Below are 25657 nucleotides of genomic sequence, written 5' to 3'. Positions count from 1 at the left end.
AGTCTCTATGCAGGCTGGTCTCATGGAAGTCAGAACCACGTCTGTACCGGTACACACTGTGTGTTTCCAAAGCCGTGGTGAAATAACTTGACGGTTCTTTTTTGTTAGTGTTTTCCAAGGGTTGACTCTTCAAGATACCGGCTGAAGAGGTTCACGCAGTGACAGGGGACCCTTGTGTGGCTTGGGGTGGGGCAGGGGTGGAGGGGGGCGCTAGCCTTTCAGCAAGTGGGCAGCGGGCAAGTGATAGGCAGAACTGTGACCTCCATATGTTAGTCTCTGTTTGGTCACTAGTAACTAGAGTGATGAGGCTGCAGAGAAGGGACTGTCATGTGCCCTGAAGAACTGTTGGCTGCAGGGCAAAAAAAAGAATTCCTTTATGCACCCAAAGCACACCACATTACCAAGCCAGCATCTGCAGAGTCGAGCCTTCAGTAAGTCCCAGCTTGGGCGACCCTACAACCAAAGCTAGTCTTTGCTTAAGGAAGGGCTTCCTGCTGGGTGAGGCCATTAGCCCAGGAGGTGTGATTTATTCATTCAACAAACACGAAGGTAATGTTTACTCTGTGCCAAGCCCTGGGAGTACAAAGCTGAAATCTTGACATAAAACCCTGACCTTCTGGATCCACGCCAGCACCTCCTGACCCCGCCGCCCCTTCTCGAGGCCAGCTCCATCGGGTTTGTAGGAGGCCCCAGCGGAACCCCGTGAGAGGAGCGGGGGGCCACACTGGGTCGGCAGCCCCTCTGTGACCCGGTGCCCTGACCACCCCACCTTGCAGGCTGCTGCTCTGCTTCATGTGCTGCACCACACTGCTGTCCATGTGGCTCTCCAACACGTCCACCACTGCCATGGTGATGCCCATCGTGGAGGCCGTGCTGCAGGAGCTGGTCAGTGCCGAGGAGGAGCAGCTCGTGGCTGGCAGCTCCAGCACCGAAGAGGCCGAGCCCATCAGTACAGTTTGCTGGAGTTCACCTCCCCTTCGCCCCTGGGCCCCCCCTACCCGGGACACCGCCCAGCTCAGTGCTGCCCCCAGGACCCTCACCCGTGCCCTGCCCCTCCCCTCCATCCCAGGCCAGCCCTTGGAACCTGAAGCTCCCTCATGACCCTGCGTTCCTGGCTCTTCCTTCTTCCCCTGCTCACAGCAGCCACCGCTGCTCCTTCGGGGGAAAGAAGCACCCAAGGGTTCTGACAACACCCCAGGCCTGTCCGTGTCCTCAAGCCCTGCCATGCTTTCAGAGCGGAGGGAAGGGTGGTGGTCATGCCTGCCTCCAGCAGGATATGCCCTCGTTTCCCCCGTTCGGCCCCAGCCCTGAGCCCCTGCCCAGTATGGTCAGCTCCCGCCTCCACATCTCACGTCTGCTTTCCTTTTCTCCTGTAGGTCTTGATGCAAACAACAGCCAGCCCTCTCTGGAACTCATCTTTGTCAATGAAGAGTGAGTATGACTGCCCTCCTCCCACACAGAGCCTGGCCAGGTCTATTCCAGAGGTCAGGAAAGCCAGTACTTGAGCTCCTAAACAGCTCTTCTAGAAGTATGGGCCAGGCTCGTGTCATGCCACACCACCCTCCCTTCTGCCCTGATTTCCTCTCTGTACCTGGGCACCACCTGCCAAGAGCCTGAGGACAACTCCCTCGACCACAGGGCGTTGCAGCCATGAGGGAAGAGACAGGAAGACAATCTGATTGCCCACGCGTCTACCAAGTAGAACTGAAGTAGAATAGTACATTTAACTAATTAATAGAGAAACATTCACAGAATAAATGTCGCGGGAGATTCTCAGAGAATCACGAAGTATCTTCTAGATACTACATGTGGTCTCACTAGATTTGGCCTTGTCAGATATGACAAATAAGGGTGAAGTGACAGGTGGCGGATGTGAGGACAGTTGATGAGAGAGCTGTGTGAGGGTGGAGAGAAGCTAAAAAAGGAGAAATACACCCCCCCAAACATTCATGTGAGACAGATCCATTAATAGCTCATTTCTTCCAGAAATTCTATGTCAAAATGTGGTCTTCAAGGGTTACTGTGATGAATATTGCCTTTAAAGGCTGGGTGTGCAGCAGAGCTGAGTTTTGCAGTTCTGTGTCTTCTTGGGCAATGAGAGCTGCCTTGAGCACAACCAGCGTGTGTGAGGGGAGAACGCGGAAGGGTGGGGGACAGCTCTGCTCTCCCCGGCGCTGCGGCCTCCAGTCACAGCTGCCCAGTTCCCCTCCACGGCCCTGGACGAGATCTCAGGCAAACTTCACTGCTCTCTGGTTCTTTAAGGTGTTAGAGCAGAATGACCTCCTTTGCAGAGAGTCAGCATTCTGGTCCAGACTCCCCAAAACTTCCGTCTCTCAGCCACAGCACGTCCTACCGGCTGTCACCTAGGTGGTCAGAGGTCAGAGTGCGTGGGGACAGACTTTCACCTTTCCTCCCCCCATCCTCTGGGCCCCTGCCGCTCCCTCTGTTGCTTCCGACCCCTCCCGGTGCCCTCCCCTCTCTGAGACTCCCTGGCTCTCTCCCTTGCCAAGTGCCCACATTCAGCGCCTCTGAAGTGTCCCCTTGGGGCGCCCTCTGCAGAGCGCCAGGCCTGATGGCAGCGGAGGCACTCCTGGATGACCACGCACCCCCAGCCCTCGGTTCTGTGCTCTGCTGCCTCAGTCCCCCACAGCCTCTTTGTTTTGAGGTGGCCTCAGCCTCTTGGGTAGGGCCTCTTCAAGACAGCTCTGGCCCTGCCACCTTCTGTGTGCACCACCCACTATGAGACTCAGAATCATGACCTGCTTTTGTTCTTCTCTAGACCTAAACCTATGTCCCCAAACTCCGAAGCAAAAGCTCAAGTTGGCCCTAGAACTCCCTCAGCAGAGTGCTGGCAGGAGCCGGGCCATTCGCCGGGTGAGAATGGCCATCTTCCAGGGTGGCCGGCACCTCCCATGCTGTCTGAGGGGCTCCGGGCCCGCCCTCCTCACCCAACCTGGGAAGGAATGGGGGAAACATCGTACCGCTCCACTCCTTCCACACTAGCAACCCTCTCCAAAGAATGCTTCCCTCTGAGCCCCATCAACTCCTTACCCTCCCCTTGGGTAGTCTGGACACGGTTGTCTGCCACGGGACTCCAGTCCTGCACATGTGTCCAACAGCTGTCTTCACACTGACCTCATGGCACCCACTGTCCTCAGAACTACAACAAACCAAAGCACACGTTTAGCACTGAGCACAGCCAGTAATGCTGTGGTCCAGTTCCCACCTTCCTCTCACCCCCATCCTCTTGCTCTCATCTGCCTTTCTCCATGTGCAGCCCAGGCCCCCCTTGCTCCTGCAACCTCAGATGAGCATTTCACAAGTTTCTCCTTCTAGACAGTAACCTTCACCGAGTCAGCTGGTGAGAATGTGGTCAGAGGCCCAGGGGCTCCTCTCTGGGCCCCACTGCCTACTGTGTACGTGCAGGTAGTAATACGTGCCATCCATCTGTTATGATGATAACGGTGTCATGAGGACTAAGGTCCATATTTAAGTGCTTGGCTCCTAGAAAGCCCTCCCTGTTACTTGCTAGGAGGGTCAGCACTGCTTCTAAGGAAATGCTGTGTCTCCACAAATCCTGACAGCATCTCTGGAGGGCCAGGAAGACTCGGGTGAGATTAGTCTTCTAATGTTACCCAACTCCAGAGTGGTCACTTACACCAAACACCAGTGGGAGTGGGGGCATTCCCATCTCACGAAGTCTTCCACTAGTATTTTCCCATTTCCTTTGCTTTGTTCCAGCACATCGACTGTAGACTTCACCTCGCTGATGCATAGCAAGGTAAGGCTTTGGGGTATTTCTCTGCTTTAAGATCACTCGGAAGTCCCTCAAGATACCTCAGGGACAGAGATGCCAGGCAGCTTATCCTAGAGCCCAGCGGCAGCCACTGATGTAAGGACACAGAGATGCTCACACGAGCCCAAACATGAGAAGGGCTGGACCGGCTCTGGGCGAGGGCTTGCAGACCTCTGAACCTTGGCCCTGAGACGGCTTAGCCTCATAAAGGGCAGGTTAGCCCTTCCCGTGGAAACCCAGTACTCAGCCAGCCAGATTTCCAAGAGTCACAGATCCACCCTCAAGATTCCCCGCAGTGGGGATTCCATATAAAAAGGGTCACATTTAAAGATTTACTTATTTATTTTAGAGAAAGAGAGCATGCATGTGTGTGAGTGGTGGGAGGAGCAGAGGGAGGGAATCTTCAGGCAGACTCCCTGCTGAGTGCAGAGCCCACCACAGGGATCTATCCCACTAGCCAGGAGATCATGACCTGAGCTGAAACCAAGAGTCAGACATTTAACCGATTTTGCCATCCAGGCGCCCCAAAAGGGCCACATTTATAGAGGAAAGCAGAGTTTATGGCCTCACCTCTTCCCCCAGAACTGGTTTCACATTTTCTTACATCAGCCCAAATTTTGATCACCCAACTGTAGACTCTGTTGTGGTGAGATTGTTTTGTTTTGTTTTGTTTTGTTTGTCTTAAAGAAAAATGAAGGATTCTTCATTAGCTAATGAAGTGCCACAAAGTGAAGCTGTCTGACAAGGACAGAGCTCTGCCCTGCCAGATTTCAAAAGTCTCTGCAAATGGGCTGCTTCATACCCGCTATGTCTTAGAGGCATAGTGGACTGGCTCCCCATGGCACACTCTCCCTGGCTTCTGGTCTCCGATGGCCACAGTGCTGAGGCGTGGGATGCTGTGGGGCGGTGATGCGCCCCTCTTGATGCCCACCATGTCCTCTTCCTGACGATGGGTTGGTCTTTGTCCCCACAGAACGTGAATGGTGTGCCCACGATCACCAGCCCGGGCAAAACAGCAAATCCCCAGGGCAAGAAGCAGCACCGGTCCCAGGTAATGGAACTCAGCCCCAGGTAATGGAACTTGGAGCTTCCCAAGGGGCTCTGGTCTTGAGGTAATGAGGACATCGGTCTGGTGCTATCACCAGGCCCTCCAACCACAAAGTCTGGCCTGCGGGTTCCATGGAGTTAAAAGGTCTAACTCACTGTGGATTTTAGCAAGTCATGCCACCATCTGAGCCCATTTGTTTCTTCAACTCTAAAAGCTGGGGGTTGGACTAGATCAGAGGTGTTCAGATATTTTCTCGAAGGTGCTTTGGGGACAATGCAAATACTCAAATATTTGAGTGTCCTGAGATTGTAAGGAAACTGCTTTTTTGTGTGAATGAGTATCTTCCTGCTACTTGCTCTACCACGGAAACAAAATAGATCTTGAAGCTGGCCTAAAATTGTGGCTATCACTTATAATCCTTGATTTCACGTTTTTGTGTCCATCCAAATAATCTCAAATACTTCATTCACATCCATCGTCAGTATAAATAACCGACATCATTTCTGAAACTCTGATTGTGTACCAAGCACAGTGTGCTGAACATTTTGTCCCTGTCTTGGCTGAGGGAGGTGGCAGTCTTGAATTCCATTTCTGCAAATGAGGAAAAGAGATGATGTCACGTGCCCAAGGCCTCCAAGCCAGTAGTGAGAGGAGCATCTCCATTCAAATCCAAGTCTCCCTGACCACATGTGTCTGCTTTCAGTTATAAAACAGATGGAAGCTGATTAAATGCTACATTATGTTTTATATATCAGAGGTCCATAAATATTTTCATTAGAAGAAAGGATCATAGAAAACCACTGGCCCAGAGAATCTATGAGGTCTCTTAACAGCGCTGATAATGAATGTCTCAGGAAGGCTTCAAGGGTCCAGACTGACTTGGGCCCTCCTATGAGGTGGGGCACTGGTTAAGGGCTTTGAGAAGGGAGGTTTTTCCAGGTTTTCCCAGGATCTCTCCTGCTGACGTTTGCCGCAGGCGGCTCCTGGTCTCATAAAGACTCAGTGGGGGGAGCCCAGGCCTGGGGCAGGGGGCAGAGGGTTCTTGCTTCTTCTTTTCTTTTCTCTTCTTCTCTTTTCTTCTTTAAAGATTTATTTATTTATTTGAGAGAGAGAGCGGGCTGTGCAGTGGGGAGGGGCAGAGGGAGGAGAGTCTTAAGCAGGCTCCATGCTGAGCTGGGAGCCTGACATGGGATTTGATCCACGACAAGAGTCAGACACTTCACTGACTGAGCCACCCAGGTGCCCACTTGCTCCTTTATCTACACTAGAGGCCAGAGGTCAGCAACCTCGCACCCTGAAAGGCCGCCATCTGGGCCAAGCAGGGCCGGAGAGGAGCACAGAAGGCTAGCCTTATATGCAAGGGGACGGGGAAAGCAGGGAGGAAAACCAAGAGGCAAGAAGCAGAAAAGAGTGAGGAGAGAATCACACACTGGATTCCCTCTGCCACCCAAGGCTTCTTTCTCAGTCACCTCCCAGTCAGGACCCTCCCCCCAGCTCCAGAAAGAACCACCATCTTCCATGAGTCATTCACACCCAAAGCGGAGAGCAACCACTTTTCCTGGAGTTCAAGGGAAAACAGCATGCCGAGACTAAGAACTAAAGTAGTAATAGCTTACCATGCGTTAAATGCCAGGACGTGTTCTAAGCGCTTTACATATATTACTTCGGTGACTCTTCCCAATGATCTGGTGGAGAAAAGAGAATTTTCTTCTTTTTGCAGAAGCATCTGCCACTCCGAGGGGCCGCCCAATTTGGTGCACAGTAGAACTAGGGTTGGGATTTGTCTTTCGGACACCCAAACATCAAACCTTTCCACAGCACTCTGGTGCCCCTGCCTTCATGCTTCATGTGCTGGACAGCCCACGCAGGGTTAGAAAGATTCACTGGTTTTTGGTTTTTTTTTTATAGGAAAAGCCACTCGTCCTGCTCCCCAGCCCCAGGAACCAGGAGCTCAACAGGAGGTACAAGTCCCAGCATGACCAGATGATCTGCAAGTGCCTCTCACTGAGCATATCTTACGCTGCTACCATTGGGGGCCTGACCACCATCATCGGCACGTCCACCAGCCTGATTTTCTTGGAACACTTCAACAAGTAGGTAGCTCGCCTGGCCGACCAAAGATGTACTAACCGCCCACTATGTGTCAGGAGCAGCACCAGGGGCTGAGGATAGGGCAGGAAAGTTTCCATACCAAGAGGGAAAAGAGACGATGGAGCATGACAGTTCAGGATGACTGGAGACGAGTGGGGTTCTGCTGGGAGAGACCACAGGGGCCACCCAGTCCACGGAGAGGACACGCCTCCCCAAGGATGCAGCCAGGGAAGCAAGACTGGAAGCACCGTGGGCCACACTGGGTGAAGGGAGGTGTTCCAGACCAAGACAGCAGTGAGTGGGAGGACTCAGAGGCAAGAGAACAGAACACGTACGAGAGAATGGGAGAGGGCAAAGGGAGGCCAGGGAGGTGGACATGCAGATCACAAAGGACTTCTTTTTTTTTTTTTTTAAGATTTTATTTATTTATTTATTTGACAGACAGAGATCACAAGCAGGCAGAGAGGCAGGCAGAGAGAGAGGAGGAAGCAGGCTCCCTGCCGAGCAGAGAGCCCGATGTGGGGCTCGATCCCAGGACCCTGAGATCATGACCTGAGCCGAAGGCAGCGGCTTAACCCACTGAGCCACCCAGGCGCCCCCACAAAGGACTTCTTGAGGCCCACGAAGGACCTTAGATTTCATCTGAAAGGCCATGGGAAGCTTTTGAAGAATTTTAGGCAGGGAGTGAGGTGATAAGATTTATAGTTTTGAAAGCAGGCTCTGGACTAAAAAAATGAAGACAAAGCATGCCTCCTTTCAGCAGAAAGACAACTCGGACACCACTGCAGACGCCCCGGAGTGAGCTGGCGGTGGCCTGCTGACCGAAGCAGTGATGAGGAGAGACGGTCAGATTTGAGAGATAGGCAGAGGTAGGCTTGACCAGAAAGAACCAGAGAGAGGGAGAGGCCAAGTCTGATTGTCAGACTCAGGGCCTCCACAGCTGGGGGAACAGAGTTGCCCTTGATCTAAATGAGCAAAAAAAGTAAAGAAACATTGACAGAGAGGTTGAGATGGCCAGATGGATACACAGCACTGAATCTCAAGAGAGGTTTCTAGGCTAAAGTCATAGATTTGGAGTCAGTGGTCTTCAGAGCTGTCTTCATGAGCACCCAACCTGTGTAGTCACACCGGACCACCGTGCTTAGAAGGGCCCCATGCTTAACTTCATGCCCTGCTTTCGTCATCTGGAAATTCTTTTTTTTTTTTTTTAAGATTTTATTTATTTATTTGACAGACAGAGATCACAAGTAGGCAGAGAGGCAGGCAGAGAGAGAGGAAGCATGCTCCCTGCTGAGCAGAGAGCCCAATGCAGGGCTCGATCCCAGGACCCCGGGATCATGACCTGAGCTGAAGGCAGAGGCTTTAACCCACTGAGCCACCCAGGCTCCTCTCCTCTGGAAATTCTTAATCATTTTTGAGCAAGCGGCCCCATATTTGCATTTTGCACGGGGCCAACATTTGTTGATGGTAGTGGGTCCTGGTGGGATGCATATGGAAACTGAATCCGGGGAGGGAAGGAGATCGGTCACTCAGGGAGACTATATAAAGTAAGAAGAGCAGAGGCCATAAATATGAAGCTGAAATATTTAAAGTAGACTATAAATGAGAGAACAATAGGTATCACACGGGGAAGAGGAAAATCCGGTGTCATTCTGTCCAAGGGAAGAAAGTGTTCATGGAGGAAGGAGTGGACCACAGTGTTTACAGTGGCTGAATGACTAAGCAAAAGAAAGACCAAAATGTGTCGATTCGAGTTGGTGATGTGGAGGTTACTGGGACCTAGGCAAGAGCAATTGGTCAAGTGATTGGAAAGTGAAGCCAGACCTCAGGGAGTTGAGGAGTGAGCCGGAGGTGGGTAGACAGAGTGGTCTGCGACAAGAAGGAGAGGTATGGGATGATGATACAGGGACAGTCGAGTGGGGCCAAGGAGGGTTTTAAGATGGGACATATTGGAATGTTGATAGGGGTGTCCAAGTGAGAGGAAAATTAAAGATTGAGAGAGGGGATGATTGATAGAGTGATGTCACTGAGAACACAGGAAGGCCTCTAGAGCAGAGAGTAGGGAAACGGATTACAGACAAGAGGAGAAACACACCTTTCATTTTAGTAGGAAAAGGAAGGAAGGAAAGAAGGAAGGAAGGAAGGGAGGGAGGATGGGGGGGGGGGGAGGAGAGGGGAGGAGAAAGGACCAATGAAAGGTTAAGACCCAAATCTCCAAGATCTGAGTTTCAGAGTTCCTCACACCTCATCACTCTGTCCAGACTGAGTTTCTGCTCTTTAGTTTCTGATTCACTCTGTGGTTGGGCAAATTCATATTCTCTTAGTCTCCTTCCTGGGTTTTGTCGTGGTACATAACTGTGGCTTATGTGGACAACAGGGATCCTGTGAAAGGATGCTGGGCTCCCTGGATCTCCACTGGTCTGAACAGCCACCAGACTGGTTTTCTTGGCATTGGTGAACAGACCGCCCCCACAGTTCGTTCTGGCTGTGTTTCAAAAAGTTAGAAATTAGTTGTTACTCTTTCTAAAGTGCTATAAATGGGAATAGGCTCGCACATGTATCCACAAAAGTCTACTTAATCTATTCTAAAACTTATTCCCTTTCCTGGGTCCAGGAATAGGGCATAGATTTCTGTGTATGGAGAAGAGATGATGCAGCAGACTTGATGCCTGTTAGCCCAGTACAGGCCAGAGTGAGTCACTCAATGACTTCTACCCTCTGGTATCCTTCTAGCTCCAAAAGCCTTTCTTTCCACCCCCACCCCCCCAACCAGTGACCCACTGGCCCTTAGGGTAGGCTCAAGCTGTTACAATTTCCCAAGAAGCGTGTGGATGGTAAAGGTAAGTCCCTGATCAGGCCACAGGGCAAAAAAGCAGACGTCCCTACAAGGACAGATGATGAAACCCTCTTTACCTCCTGTGCTTCCAGTGCATTCTCTGGGGGGGGGGGGGCGGTCTGCTTTTGGTCTTTCTCTTTTTCCACGCAGCGCCTAGTGTGAAAGGAGGAGCAGTTTCCTTCCACCTTAGAGGTGGGAGAAGAGCCCAAGAGGAAAGGACACAGGTGTTGTCTAGGCTGAAGTCATGGCTCACATATAGCCCATCCAGGCTCCCCAGGAAACACCACCTGGGCTGGGGGCCACAGCTCTTCCTGATAAATGATGAGTCGTCCAGGTCACCTCCCTGAGACCCTAGGACAGCAGTGGATGTTAATGAACAATTTGGAGATTATAAGTCACGGTTCTCCTAGGGGCGCCGTTCATACCTGGAACTTTCATGATGCTCTAGAGTCCAGACTTGTCCCGAGTCAGCGCCATGCATCCCCCCAACCGCAGCTCACGGCAGCTCATGTTCCTTCAGGGACTTTATAAACCAAGTATACCAGACGCCCCTTTGCATTCTCTGTTGTCCTGAACACCAGATGAGTAAACTTGTAAGAATCTTTACATAAGTTAAGAGCAAAGCAGCTCCCGCACGGTTCTCCTGAGTGCAACGCACGCGGATGTCAGTGGTGTCAAGTCTCGTTGCTTAGGTGCCGTTTCTAGCTTACTTCGTAATGCTCGGCTGGGCCCTGCACAGTTCCCAGCTGTCACGTACGTGAGTTCTAATGTGTCACCACGTCCTTACCATGAGCTCTGATGTGTGTCTTCTTAGGGAGCCGTGAGCTTATTGCCCCCAGAAACCACATGGGAATCCAGCCTTTTCTCATCACTGACCTGGTTCTTTCCCTCTAGCCAGTACCCAGGTGCGGAGGTGGTCAACTTCGGCACCTGGTTCCTCTTCAGCTTCCCCATCTCCCTCATCATGCTGGTGGTCAGCTGGTTCTGGATGCACTGGCTGTTCCTCGGCTGCAAGTGAGTCCCAGGGCCCTGCCAGCGAGGCCCCGAGGCTCTGTTCTCCATCCACAGTCATGGCAGGAGCCCTGGGGAGCACCACCCAAGGGGGAGCTGCCGAGTGACGACACAGGATGCGTGAGGAGAAGACGCCGGACTAGACGGGGGGGGGGGTCAGCGACACCCCCTTCTAGACACTCTAAACATACATGGCCTCGGCACCTCACTATGAGCTCTGCCATGGAATGTTCTTAATTCCAACTCACTGGTTAAAGGAACCATCAGACTTATAAAAAGTCTGGATGGGAGGGTGATTAATGTAGTTTCATTTCCCTCAAAACATACAGAGTAATTTGAACTAACTTCAAAAGAAGCGTGACTCCAAGTAGAAGTTTCCCGAGGCTTAGTTTTATAGACCTGAGTGATTCACACATAGTAGTTGCATGAAATATTCACGTTCCTCTCAAAATCGTAAGTTAGATATTCCCCTTGCAATGTTACTTCTGATATTAATCTGCCTAGCAAGCTTTCTTCATAACCGTATTTCGATCAGCCTCAAACACATAAAGGGAAGATATATATGACTCCCATTGTTCAGGGAATGTTCTCTGAGCTGCCTTTTTATTTTTTTTTTTTTAATAACTCAAAGGCTACTGTCAAACCAGTGATAGCTGTATATTCTGTATCTCCGGTATATAGAAACTACTGCACATAAATACACTCACCCAAGTCTGTGTGACATGATACTTCACGTCAATACACCAAAGATGTACCCGAATGGATATACCTGGAAGCCTAGGGGAGGGCTGGTGGGAGGCCATGTAACCTGGAGATGAAAGTCACAGGAGAGCGGGGGGTGGAGGGAAGAGGGGACAAGTGACCACAGCAAGCCAGGAGTTTAGCATTTGCTTAATCCTTTATTTCTCCCAGCCTCAGAAACACGTTTCCTTTATTCTTCTGTTCTTTCTTTCTTCCTTCTCAGTTTTAGAGAGACCTGCTCTCTGAGCAAGAAGAAGAAGACCAAAAGGGAAGAGGTGTCAGAGAAAAGAATCCAAGAGGAATATGAAAAGCTGGGAGCCATTAGGTAAAAATCAGCCATTCACCCTCTCTCCTACTCCAGGAGAGAAAACATAGCAGGTATAGTGAGCACACGAGCAGCCTTGTCCTCCGCGGCCCCAGGAACTGGGGAATTTTCCACAACTATGAATCCAGGCATTTAGAGATGCTATTGAACGCCCAAGTCCAATGGGCCAGATTCCAGGTGGCCGCCCTTCCCCTTTGCCATTTCCCAAGTTCAAGGTATAGCCGCAGTGTGGGGGTGGGATGGCGCACACGGGGTAGCTAGGGAAAGAAGTGTGAGACAGCACAGCCACCCTCTTGGGACAGGTCTGATTCCCCATACAGCCAGCACCCCACACTGCTCTGCATGGGCCACGACCAGGCCTGTGGCCATTCCAAATACTCCTGCATTTGACGCCATCAAATACAGGCCTGAAGACAGAGGGCCCGAGGATTCACCACCCCGTCAGCCATTATCAGCTTCCCCCAGTGACCCCCACAGCCTATTTGGTGCCATATTTCTCCTTTTGGGGCAATAGGCAGCTACAGCTTTGGGCAAAAGGATCCCAGTATAAGCAGTATTTTTAAATGTTTTAATTTATAAAAGGAATACCCATTCATTGTAGAGCATTTAGAAAATACAGGAAAATATAAAAACTAAAAATGACTTCTCTTTATTCAGTGTTAACTGTTAGCAACTGTTACCATAATGTACTCTTCCTTCCATGCTTTTTTTGTACAAAATTATATGTATTTTTGCTAAACTGCAGTCCAAACTGAGCACGGTTTTATGGCTTGTCTTTTTTCACTTAGCATTAGTCTGTCCTTATATTCCCAGGCTGTGAGCTCTGCAGTGCGGGCCTGATTGCTGGGCGCATCTCACCCGAACCCACAGTTACACCAAAAAGTATCTGACGCCACGGGATACCACTGAATGCGTAGATTGCTTCCACTTTCAGTGTTTAATTTTAAAATAGATAATATACCATCAAATTCCCTCTGAAAGGTGGCAGCTGCTCCAGTCCCACCCGCCAAGCGCTGCGGGCCTTTTCCAGGGCTTTCTCCCGGAGGCCACACTCTGTGTGTAGAAATGTGTGCTGCCAGGCCACCTCCTCCCTTCCCGCCTCTGCTGCTCTAGGAGACGTGGGTGACATGGGTGACGTCACGTTTTCTGGCATCTTCTCAGCCTTCTTCCGCTTCAGTCACTTGGAGCAGCGGGGCAGCCACTGTTCTGTCTCCAGGACGCGGGCTCTGAACACAGGCGCGCCCCACGCAAAGTGAAAGAGCGAACAGAAACCTCCCCGGTCCTGGAGCGGCTTTCGCTGTTGTATCTTACAGCTACCCTGAAATGGTAACTGGATTTTTCTTCATCCTGATGACGGTGCTGTGGTTTACCCGGGAGCCTGGCTTTGTTCCTGGCTGGGATTCTTTCTTTGAAAAGTAAGTGCTACTGTCGCCTCCTTAAGAATCACCCCCTGACTGGACCCTTCAGGCTGCTCCCACCAGCGTCCCTCCTGCACTCGCAGGGGCAGCAGTTAGCCCAGGAAGCACCCCGTCTCCCTGAAAGCGCCCCCTTCTCAGGGAAGCCAGCGTGGAGTCAGGAAGAAAACACAGTGTGCGGCGTCTGAGGCCGGGGTTGGCATCTGGTGCTGCCCGGACCAGCCATGTGACCTTGTCTTGTTACTTAAGCTCTGGAAACCTCAGTCGTCTCGAAGGTGGCTCTGAGGCTTAAAGACCAAATGCCCCTGGGAGAGACAGAGGATGCGGCCAAGGCCTTGGCCCCCGGGCCACCCCTGCAGGACCCCGGAAGGCTGGCCCACAGCTCTCTCCGCTCGGCTTCTCAATCGAGCAAAGACACACACGGAGATGCAACCCTTGCAGGAAAGAGGACTCATCCTTTTCGAGTCTCCTTGACCAAAATAACTCCCGCTGTCTCCTTCGAACAGGCGCATACAGCCACACCAAGACGTCTACCCTAGCCAGGCCCAGCCTCCAGACTCCAAGCCTTGTCCCCTAAATCCACCGCTGGCTAGCAGGGCAGCAGCTACTGCAAGGCAGGCTGACCAGCCCCTAGACTGGGTTCTAAAAAGAAGCACTGTGTTCAGACAGTCCTGAGACACCGTGCTCCCCTCCCCCTCCTGACCCTCCACCTCCGCCATGCTCGTCTCTTTGCTAGGAAGGGCTACCGCACCGACGCCACGGTCTCTGTTTTCCTCGGCTTCCTGCTCTTCCTGATCCCAGCAAAGAAGCCCTGCTTTGGAAAGAAGAGTGACGGTGAGAGAAGTTCGAGGGAAGAGGTCGGGGCTGGCTCTGGTCAATCATACCCAAGTCTGAATTCTCAGAAGAGCCTTACCAAGGCCATTCTGAGTCCCCCCGCGAGTCATTGGTTCATCAGTTAGGCTCTGTCTCCACAAAGCCCACCCACAAGGATTCATCGGGCTCTTCCCCTGTCTACCTGTGGTCCAGGACAGAACGAAGAGCCCTCACTGGTGACAGAGCCCATCATCACCTGGAAGGACTTCCAGAAGACCATGCCCTGGGAGATCGTCATTCTGGTGGGAGGAGGCTACGCTCTGGCTTCTGGCAGCAAGGTAACTCTTGAATTCTGTTCTTGGACCAAAGATTTTTTAAGCCACTTTACCTAATGAGTCATTTTGATTCCGGGAGGAAGATTCAGAGGCTCTGAGGGAGAGGTGAAGGTTCACCCCAGGGAACAGTAGAGCCAGATGTGGATCCCCCGTCCTGCCCTGAGCTTCTAAGCTCGTGCTGAGAACAGACGTACAGATCAGCTGTGCTAGGGAGTCCCTCCCGCCTCACTCACAGGCCCACAGGGCCACAGGCAAAAGATTTATCGGCTTGTGTAGTCGTCTCCTGGGCATTTGACAGTGGTGGTTAAGATATGTGTCTCTAAGCGTTCAGGACACCCCACATGGACACACAACAAACTGCCCCTCAGTCAGTCCATCTGCTTACATTCAGCCCCGTTGGAGAATGTGCTAAAGCTAATGTACCTGCTGTGCACGTGCCTTGATTCCCTGATTGGGAGGGGCTGGGATGCGATCTTATAAAGGGGGCCGGTGGGAAATAGTTGGGTTTCCTCAAGTGTTAGCCCTTCCTGAAATAGGAAACGATTCTCCAAATCAATCAGGTTCACAGTTTCTCCCTCAGCTTTCGCTCTGTTCATTAATGTGGCTCACTCTTTGCCCACTCGTTGAGGGCCACGCCTATCTGCATCACTAATAGTAAGATCACACCTTCCACTAGGAAGGAACCTTGGACACTGAGTCCGGTCTCCTACCCGGTGAAAGAGTTCCCTGCGTGACACCCCTGGGCTTGGACAGCACCAGTGACAGGGCACTCCCTGGGCAGGGAATGAAGAACTGTTCTTTTCTTTTAGCTCAGATCTGTGTGCCTTCCACTGTTGGCTCTGGCTCTGTCCTCTGAAACCCCAGCCTAGGTAATAATTATCAAAGTCATAAAAAGTTACTAGATCCCCTTAGATCATCTTTTTTCCCCCCAAGAAACTAAAACTCCCTAGTTCCTTCAACCATTCTTCAAGAAGTAGTGACCATTTACCATGCTGGTCTCTCCTCATGACTCACTACACTTTGCCCTTGGCCTTATTTAAACGTGGTCCAGTCTACTGCAGAGTAAAGGAGTCATATTACCCAAGCGCCATCTCTCACCTCTGATGCAAGCACCAATCTGTATTTTTATGGAAGCTTTTATAAGGCATCACTGGCACTCAGATCAACATTTATATTGAACTTGCAGCCAACTAAAACTCTCATTCTTTTAATTGTTAGCCACTATTTTTTTTTAAAGATTTTATTTATTTGACAGAGAGAGATCACAAGTAGGCAGAGAGGCAGGCAGAGAGAGAGAGAGGGCGAAGCAGGCTCCCTGCTGAGCAGAGAGCCCGATGCGGGGCTTGATCCCAGGACCCTGAGATCATGACCTGAGCCCAAGGCAGAGGCTTTAACCCACTGAGCCACCCAGGCACCCCAATTGTTAGCCACTATTAAACATCCCATCTTACAGCCAATCCTGTATATGTGCTGCTGTTACTTCTAATTCCAAGTTCAAAATATCATACTTATCTTTACTTAATTTCAGTTGTTAGTTTTGGCCCGAGTCCAGCCTGGGAAAAAATTTTTTAACCAAAATTTTGTATGTATTACAGATAGCATACTTGGTATTTCTGTAAAATCTGACTCTACTCATTTTAGTAATATAATTCAAGTATGCTATAGGTGATTCCTACCAAGTTTGAAATAATTTCAGTCTTGATATGAGGAAAATCCCATGTAAAATGTTTTTGTATCAAGGTTTAAAAAAAATAAACTTCCTTTGTTGTGTTTTCTAACTTGGCAATCTAATTTATCAATTTATTTCAAATTACAGTATAAAATAGCTTCTGGAAAAAATTGCTATTAAATTTTTTCCACTTTACTTCTGAATACTATCTGGATAATGTGCTCAGTGGAACTCCATTTCTTTATAAGTGCTGTTTCCACTCAGCTAACTGCTCTTCCTCCCGCTTTGTCCCCTGGGTAAGGTTTAATGTGCTCTAAGAGGTAACAGTCACAGAGTTCCTGTTGGCCTCAAGGCTCTGTACCAACCATGAATTGCTGTAGTCCTCACATGTTGGATTTGCAGCTCACGGGCAACAGAACAAAAAGAGAAAAGTGCTCTAAGGGGGTGCCTGGGTGGCTCAGTCAGTTGGGCGTCTGCCCTTAGCTCAGGTCATGATCCCAGGGTCCTGGGAATGAGTCCCACATCATCAGGCTCTCTGCTCAGTGGGGAGTCAGCTTCTCCCTCTCCCTCCTGCTCCCCCTGTTTGTGCTCTAACAAATAAATGCAATCTTTAAAAAAAAACAAAAGAAGAAGAAGAGTGCTCCCAGGTAAAATGGCCACAGCAGAGAGAATTCTGAAGGCTTCTGGTCACCAGCTGTCTACGGGCTTGCCTTATGGTGGCCAGGGTGCTGTCAACATCAAATAGTCTTTGGTGAATTCGGAAAAGGGGAGCAAAAGCAGTCTGCCGGCAATGTGGTGAGGCTGTCCTTAACAGTAAAATATGAGTAGGACTTATGGCTTGAGGAAACATAAAATGTCTCACCTTGCTTTGGGCCCTACTCTCCATGTCTTTAGTGGATTTGCAGTCTCTAGGGTAAGCAGAAACAGAGCACATCACCCACAGAAGGGAGAGAAGGCAGGGAGGGCAGGAGAGTGCACATGTTAACCTGTTTTTAGCGCAAAAATCAGTGGTGTCCTTTATTTTCTAAGGGAGGGAAGGAATCTTCACCATTGGCAAAGGAACAGCCTCCAACCAAAGGAGTTAGTCCAAGTGGGAAATAACTCATTTATTGGAGTAGATCTGTATAAATTTTGCTAATGGAAAAGGTTCAAGAGCGGCAACATGCCTTCTTATGTTGTGTTGTGAAAAAGCACTGGTGGGCGGCAGATCCCGACGTCAGCCGTGAGGACACTGAACCTGACACAGAACCGACCACCACGACTAGCTTTGTAGGCCGGCCAGGTGGCACCTTCCCACTGAGAGCGGACAGACTGGGAACCCCTCTATGCAAAGCTTCTGGTGTTCAGCCCTGCCCACGGACTCCCCACAAACCACAGGAAAGGTTACTGTCCAAGGACGTTGATAATTCCCCCCCTTTTACCGGTGATAAGAGAGCTAGATTTCAAAAGCAGGTTAAGGATTATACTGGGGAGTCTGTGTCAGGATCACCGTTGACTGATGCACAGAGTGAGAATGGCAGAGGCTGGAGAGAGTAAGGAGAGTGAAGCTGAGAGGGCTGTGGCCCCAAAGATCTCCAGCCCCTGCCAAGCCATCGTGGCATAATCCTGACAAGAGTCATAGTCATTAGGATGGGCAGCTCTCCATGCGCTGTGATGATTGTCCAGGAAACCCTTAGACTGAATGTTACACAATCATAAGGAATTTTCTAGGCTGTAAAAACCACCTCATCATCAAATCAGGAATGCCTCTGGATCCAGTCTGCCTGAAAGTAGGAAGACAAATTAGATGACTCCTAGTGTTTCCTTCCAGTCCCCCAACATCCCTGACTTTCTGGAGTCTAAGAATTCCAGGGGGAATGTGCTCTTCCTCCTCTCTTCTTACTGTATCACCCATCTCCCTGCAGAGCTCTGGCCTCTCCACGTGGATTGGGCACCAGATGTTGTCTCTGAGTGGCCTCCCACCGTGGGCTGTCACCCTGTTGGCATGCATCCTTGTGTCCATTGTCACAGAGTTCGTGAGCAACCCAGCCACCATCACCATCTTCCTGCCCATCCTGTGCAGCCTGGTGAGTAGGGCAGGGCTCCCAGATGTCAGGACGGGCTTCCTCGGGCCCAGGGAACAGCTTCCCAGCTCTACTCTCTCCTCCGGTCATTGCCACAGACTTCACTGATGGGTGCTCCAGCCACAATTTGGAAATGAAGCATTTCAAATTAGATAGACAGACAGACAGATAGACAGAAATTGTAGCAAGTGTCTAGAAACCCTTTTCTGAAAGACTAGGATTAGTTTAGAGACAGTCTTGAATGGAAACAAGAATGCACAGAATACCCGTAAAACCCTAGGATTCCAGTTCCTCACAGTCATCATTTCTTTCTCTCCTAAGACCTAAGAGTAGGGCCAGAGGGAGAAGTAACTACAGAAAATGGGGGCAAAATGCTCCCAGAAGTACACTCAGCTGTAAAGACCAAAACCACAGCTTCATCACCGCCTTCCCCATTTCTCTGTCCGGGAGGGTCTGAGAATTGAGGCAATGCCAGCCTTATCCCATGGTCTCAGAACAATTTGTTATTCATGAGTGAGGGGAGGGGCGCATCTCCCAGATCTCAGCCTGGCTAAGCAGACCCCAGAGTAATGCACCAGACACAGTGCTGCCTCTGTCCCACTAGTGAGGTGGACCCAGCAAATGAAGGCTCCTCCCCACCCCCAACAAAATGAAACCCTTCCGCTCTCTTTAACCCCAAACTACCCCAGCCCCTGTCTTTGCTGTCTGCTCGGATGTCTCCTTCCAACTGTGCCATCCTCTCATCTGTGTGAGCACGGGAGTACACTCAGTGAAAACTCAGCAACATGGAGGGCGAGACCACGGGTTTCAAATCCCATCCAAAGCAAGCATCACCTAGAAAACACCTTAGTTCTACACTCCAAGGATGAGAGACCCCCACCTCAACCAAAGCAGCTTATTCATGGGATTTGAGTTTGAAGAATGACTCTCTTGGCTAAAGGATAAAATCAGTCCAGCACCAAGAAGTGAAACATCCCTTCTAGGAAGGAACTCAGAGCCCATGTTTCCACGGGAAGTGACTGAGCAGCATAAGCCCACTTGGGTTGCCGAGCACTGTATGCCCTTGATGGTAGAGATTTCACAGCCCCCAACACACGGTATCCAGCCAAGGTTAGCCAACACCAAGCCAGCATTTAAAGCATGTTTGTGATGTTAAGCTCAAGAAATGCAAGCTGCATCTCAACGTTGATGTTTCTGTGAATTCTCTCTTCTCCTAGTCTGAAACGCTGCACATTAATCCACTCTACACTCTGATCCCAGTCACCATGTGCATCTCCTTTGCAGTGATGCTGCCTGTGGGCAATCCCCCCAATGCCATCGTCTTCAGCTATGGGCACTGCCAGATCAAAGATATGGTAAGTCGTGGGTACCCTCTTGCTGCAGCGAGGACAGGGACAAGCGAGTGGCTCCACAGCCTCCTGAAGCTTATCATTTTGGAGCAGTGTCTGTGGTCTGTCAACACTCAGTCTAGTGTGGTCAGAAGAATAGTGCTGGCAAAAAGGCCTTCCGCCGGTCCACAAGCACCAAGGATAGCAGGAATGTGCTCTCCCACCCTTACCCGGGATGTACAGAGACAGCTGGAACAGACACGAGATGCAGCCCGGGGGAGGCACAAGGCTCTGCCTCGGTTTCTTCACTGGGCCAGTGGGGACATTCATTGCAAAAGCTGCTGGTTTACTCACAGAAGCGAAGTAGGAGAAACCATAGGAACCTAAGGTGAAAGGTCTGAGGGGACAGGGCGCTCCCACTGAACTCTCCCCAACGCCAGCCCCTGAAGCAACAATGGCAAAATGGGGTGCCCACACTTCATTTCCTAGTTCTCAGCTGGCCCCCCACAAGATAGCTCTGAGGAAACATCTGGTCAGTGTTGGGCCTGTTTACCCTCCGCCCCTCAACCTATACTCACTGCTGTGCTCCTGGATATCCAGGCCACTGGGGGATGGAGGAAAGGGGAAAACAACTCCTAGTTACTGGGGCTGGGCTGTCTGAAATAGGGCTCAGTCTGCCTTGCTGAGGGTCTCACACATTCTTGTTCACTAAAGTCCAAACTCGTTCCCAGCAGCCCTGTAAAAAGCAAACGGAGGAAAGGGAGAGCTTCAGGCTAGTGGCAGATATTCAGATCTTTCTACTCATCAAACCGCTCATGGAAGTCATCTGTGACACTTCAGGGAAGGGAGGTCACAGCCACACCCCTCCCCTCCCCCCATCTCTTAGTGCACAACAGTGTCTGCTCAGGAGAGTTGGGACCAAGCTCAGTCCCAACTCTCCCGTTCAGCCACTTCCTCTCCTGGGTACCCCACCGTTCACTGCTGCCCCCCACCACCCCCCGCCATCTTTTCTGGAATCAAGCGATCAGAGACAGCGCCTTTCAAAGGCACCAGATGACAAGAAGTAGGCCAGTCGCCGGTTCTATTTCCAGCCCGGGCACTGACCTGAGGCCTCCATTTCCTCATATGCGAAAGATGGCAGTTATATGCTCTGCGGGGTTCCTTTCAGCTCTGAAGGACTTCAATTGAGCCCCTTTAGAACCTGCCTCCTCTGGCTACAGACCTGGGCAGTTGTCCACACCCAAAACACAGGGGAAAAATGATTTATAAGTCTGGGGCTCTGGCCAGAAAGTGGAGAAGCAATACATCTAGTCACCTGCTTGGAACAATTTCCTAGCATTCATTTTCCCTCACAGCTTTCCCAAATCTGTGCCAGCCAGCAGACCCGTGGTGGCTACAGCAGTGTGCTTGGGTCCTCCCTGACAGGCTGCCAACTATGCCTACTGTCCATTATTCCATCTGGCCCTGGCTCTGCCATCCATCATCCCTCACACCCCCCTCAGCCTGTGTCAGTTCCATGGCAGAAATGGGAGGGTTCAGGGTCATGGAGGTGACATTCCCTCAGTAGAAAGCAGCAAAGCTAACATGTCTTTGTCACCCTCCCATGGAGGGCTGAGCACAGGCAGCTGGCCTGGTTCTCCAGGTGAAACCAAGATACACCACCTTCCATAAGCTGTTCCTTTGGTAAGGGAAAACAGTTAACAGTAGCAGAGGCTTTGGAGAATCAGGCCTCTCCTACAGGTCCCCGTATGTGTCAGCACATTAAAGGCTCTAAGAAGTTCCTGCCTTAAAGCAGTTCCCGATCATGTAGCTACAGGATCCTTGTGTAGTGTAACTCGTAACATTCTAAGACCTGGTGTTCCCAGTACGTGCCTTCCAGACTTCCACTTGGGAGTGAGAACCCAAGTGGAGATGGTCCTGAGGGCCTCTCCCACCCTTCCACAGTCCCGAGCCACTCTTGGAGGCAGCACTACAGATCCCTGGCAGTGATTGGGCACAGATCAAGGCCAAGGCTTGGGTGGGGGGCACTGCTATGTAGCACTGGGGGATCTGGGCTACTGCCTGCTCAGTGACTAGGGTGGGCTGGTTTGTGTCCTACAGGTGAAAGCTGGCCTGGGGGTCAATGTCATTGGCCTGGTGATCGTCATGGTGGCCATCAACACATGGGGTGTTAGCCTCTTCCACTTGGACACTTTTCCTGCCTGGGCGAAGGTCAGTAACATCACTGATCAGGCCTAACACAGGTGGGTAAACGGTCCAACTGAAGGAGCTGCCAGCACCTACCAGAATCTGACCAAGAGGCCAAGAAAGCCACCAGGAGCACACAACCGACACCAGAAGATTCTGCTGTCTGCCACCTCAAGTGAAGTGCAGCAAGCCTCCGACAACCAAAACACATGCCTGCATGTTAGTGCCTTCTGCTCTGCACTCCTTCCTTAGCACCCTAGTTCAGGGAAACCTGTGGTCTTTCTCACTTCCTTTATCTTGAGCTCTCCAATTCTTTCTGAAGACCGGAAGAGAAGAAAACCTTAGTTACCCCTCAGAGGCTAAGCCTCACAAACTAGCCTCACTAGGTTTATTCTTAGTATCTTAACCACTTTTTAGGAACTGAGGGGAAATCCAAATCATCCTCCCTACGCACAAATAATGAAACCAGTTACATTTCCTCTTTTGGAGGAAAATCTCCCCCCAGAATTTTCCCTTCAGTGTTTCCATCCTAAGCTCTCACCACAAAAAGGCAATCTTGATTAAGTCCTCTTTGTGGCAATCAGTACTCTTTTATCATTACTTAAGCATCTCCCTTCGGTGGCTTCTCTCTACCTTTGGCACCAAATTCCCATAAAGAAATAGTATCCTCCTTTAGAATGGGGTGAGTAGGGTTCTCTTGGTCAAAGGGGAAGAAGGCACATTGAAATTAGTACAGGTATCCCCACTTTTCAAAAGTTCCAGTTGTACCACTTCACTTTCACAAAAGACCTACATTAGTACCTGTTTTCGCTAACTGGAAGAAATCTGAAGAGGATTTTTAGGTTTATGAGAAAAGTCCAAGTAGCGTTCAGCACTGGTTTTGCAGCGAGCCCTCAGAGGAGCAGTGCACAACCTGAGCAGCTGGAGTGGGGCCACCGTATTCCCTCCTGGGAACCTACACCCAGCATCTCAGCATTCAGCTGCCAAAGCTGTGAATATCTGTGCTTTATTTTGTGCACCCGTTAGAAAGTGTCCAAAGGTATTAGAGGAGTCTAAGAGAGGTTCTTTTTTGGGTCTGTGAATGCTCAAATATTTTTCTACATAAATGAATGGTAACTGCATCTTTGATCAATGCCATTTCAGCTTACAAAAGGTTTCATAGGAATGCTCTACTTTTGGATAGCGGGGGATACTTGTCTCTCTCATCACTTACCACTCTCTCATCCTCAATACCACTGCATTGGGTCAGTTGAGAGGGAGAAAAAACTCATAGCTGTCTTACTAATGAGGCCAAAACTATCACTAAGACCACTGTATTATTAATGACTGACTAGCTTTCTTCTGGATATAAGGAGTTTGTTCCTGAGAAGACAAGTACAGAAAGTTCCAAATCCATCTGTCACTTTCTGCAAGTCAATGAGCCCCTTGAGGAGAGAGAAGATGTCTTATGTTCCTTAAAGTCTCCAGCAACTTATACAATTTAGTGAACTAACTACTCAATAAATGTTGCCCATGAGAAAAATCACTCTGGAAATCAAGGCCTCCTGCTTCCTCCTAAAAACCATGCCATTTTCTCCATGACAGATGTCCTTGGATACAGCTCCCAATACTCCCTGGCTTGTAGGCAATACATATTTCCGATTTCTACCACCAGTTCCTTGCTAAATCAGTCTTTTTGGAAAAAAAGGAATAATCCCACCGTTACTCCATTCTTTTAACTGATTTTAAGTTACTATTGATAGCAGTTTTCCCACACAGTAACTTATCAATAAAGTCACCTCCTTAGTTTATCAAGTTATCTGTGAATTCTAAAATTTTTGTGCCAGCAAACACTCACGTGCTCTCACCACAGCACAACTGGCCAGATGTAACCACGAATATTACTGCTTCTGCCCTATCCATTGGATGAAGCCACATTATCTGACTCCTTAAAAAGACCTACTGAACCCAAATAAAATACTGGTGTTATGTACACTATAGCTGCTTTGATCAAGTCAGCATCTCTACAACAGGCATTTTGCTATAAAATGTTCAGAGAGTTAGGGTGTTCTCATATTGTTACAGCTGCCAAATTTTCAACTGTCTGACCCACTGCCGAACTTAGACACCAAGCCTCTAGGGACATCAAGACAAACGTACAAATAATAAGATTCTGGGAGAATAAATTTAAAAAAAGAGAAAGAAGAGGTGACTTAGAACTCCTGGCCACTGTTCGGCATTTGAGAACCTCACTCAGTCCTAGAGTGAAAGGAGCATGACTCCCCTGGGCGGCTGTGGCCACATTCTCCAAGGAGCTAGTACCCTTGGTTTAGAAATGGCATTTATTTCAGTCGGCTCTACTGACTGTTCTCAAGAGCAACATTCGTTCTGCCCAAAGCCAGAGTGCAGGGTAGCCAAGCCTGCTCATTCCCGTGACAGGAAATGTCAGAGATGACTAACAACTCCTTGTCATCTAAAACCACTCCACTGGTGGACAAAAGCTAAGCCTTCTCTTTAGTATTAGTAGACTTATGTCTCTTGCACATATATTCTAATTTGATTTTTATCTTCTAATATCACAACACTATGAGTGGAAAGCAGTAATGATCATCTTATACCAGCTCAATTTTATAGATGACTGAGAAACAAAGACATTAAGTATAGTTGCACCTTATTGTCAAGTCAATTATATATCACACTTGCTTAATTGCCTTTGAAAATTGCCTTCGAAATTCCTGTAAAGTCACCCATGAAGTACACGGTACAATCTTTTATATTGGGATTTACATGGCAAAGACTCATGAACCATTTTTTAGTAAATAAAAGCTAGCTAGTTTTCCCTCAGAAATGTCAGAATCAATCTGTTTTTTGTTTTTTTTTGTTTTTTTTCAGTTGCATACCAAATAACATCACTGGCCTCACACTAAGGGACCATGTTTGAAAAAGTACATCTAGAGGTCTTGGGTGGCTCAATCAGTTAAGCATCTACCTTTGGCTCACGTCATGATCCCAAGATCCTGGGATGGAGCCCCAGGTCAGACTCCCTGCAGCAAGGAGTCTGCCTCTTCCCTTTCCCTCTGCCCCAATCTCCTGCTCATGCTTACTCTGTCACGTTCTCTAAAAATCTTAAAAAAAAAAAAAAAAAAAAGTACATTTAAACAGAGTAACTCTCTGTATAGCAAAATGTTCAAACCATTGGCACACAAAGGCCTGAGACGGCCCAAGTACACAGATTACCCATCCTGCGGCTGCCATCACTAAATGAATTCAAAGCACAACTGCCCAGCTATTTCCATGGTGACTCTTTCTTGTCCCAATGCTGGTACAACCATACATGCAGGAATGACACCACCACACTGCCCCTTTCATAAGGCCTTGCCACACGGGCAGTGATCCAAGCAGACACACGACTGAGGTTTTGCAATGCCCCACCCTGTTCAATTTCCATGAAGCCCTACTGTTGTGCCATTGCCCAGTGCCTTGCAAAAAAAATGGACTTGACTAAATTATGATGCATGGAGATTTAGAAAAGGTATAGGGTAAACATGAAAATCTTAAGTGTCACAAACTCCCCTATTAAGACTGTGACACTTATGTTCCCTTCACCACCCTGTTGCTGTCCACAAGGCCCTAACAGTCACTAGGGAAAAAAGGACTCATTCATGACTAAGGAATGGAAATGCTGTGTGCAAAGTCCAAGATGGGAAGTTAAGAAAAGCCTCATTTGCTCCAGTAAGGTCTGTGGTGTTCCTTCCGGGGGAGTAACAGCATAAGTACTAAAAAGGCAAGAGACCTCAGTGGAGAAACAAATACCAGCAGAGCATCTAGGGAGTGAACTGCTTAGTGGAAATGAAAACATTATACACGTGTACATATGCTCTACGAACCTGTATGCAAGACAACTAGAAAAAATACACATCATAACTTTTACAGTCCTGCAAATGAAAATTGAGTAAATGGGTTAGAAAAAAAGGAATTGTTCCTCTAAATCAGGTCACTGCTTAATTGCATAAAACACCA

General features: G+C 49.5%; 1 protein-coding gene and 1 long non-coding RNA gene across 2 annotated transcripts in view; one reads left to right on the top strand and one right to left on the bottom strand.

The window, feature by feature from the left end:
* The window catches only part of SLC13A4 (solute carrier family 13 member 4), a 40222-nt gene extending 17275 nt beyond the window's left edge, over positions 1-22947 (top strand). The window contains exons 4-16 of the mRNA XM_047694532.1: positions 777-949; positions 1377-1431; positions 3742-3781; positions 4770-4847; positions 6753-6937; positions 10666-10785; positions 11747-11848; positions 13162-13263; positions 14000-14097; positions 14290-14414; positions 17985-18146; positions 19361-19498; positions 21572-22947. Coding sequence (XP_047550488.1) covers positions 777-949; positions 1377-1431; positions 3742-3781; positions 4770-4847; positions 6753-6937; positions 10666-10785; positions 11747-11848; positions 13162-13263; positions 14000-14097; positions 14290-14414; positions 17985-18146; positions 19361-19498; positions 21572-21709 — 1516 coding nt within the window. The 3' untranslated portion in view covers positions 21710-22947. The remainder of the gene's footprint in view (positions 1-776; positions 950-1376; positions 1432-3741; positions 3782-4769; positions 4848-6752; positions 6938-10665; positions 10786-11746; positions 11849-13161; positions 13264-13999; positions 14098-14289; positions 14415-17984; positions 18147-19360; positions 19499-21571) is intronic.
* On the bottom strand, positions 17172-18103 carry LOC125080619 (uncharacterized). Its single transcript, XR_007121431.1, has 2 exons — positions 17963-18103; positions 17172-17843 (listed from the first exon to the last, which is right to left on the bottom strand). It is a non-coding gene; the product is annotated as an uncharacterized LOC125080619 (long non-coding RNA).
* Positions 22948-25657: the final 2710 nt, after the last annotated feature.

This window comes from Lutra lutra, chromosome 11 (genome assembly GCF_902655055.1).
Source record: "Lutra lutra chromosome 11, mLutLut1.2, whole genome shotgun sequence".
Taxonomy (NCBI): Eukaryota; Metazoa; Chordata; class Mammalia; order Carnivora; family Mustelidae; genus Lutra; species Lutra lutra.
This window is presented reverse-complemented; position numbering and strand designations above follow the sequence as displayed.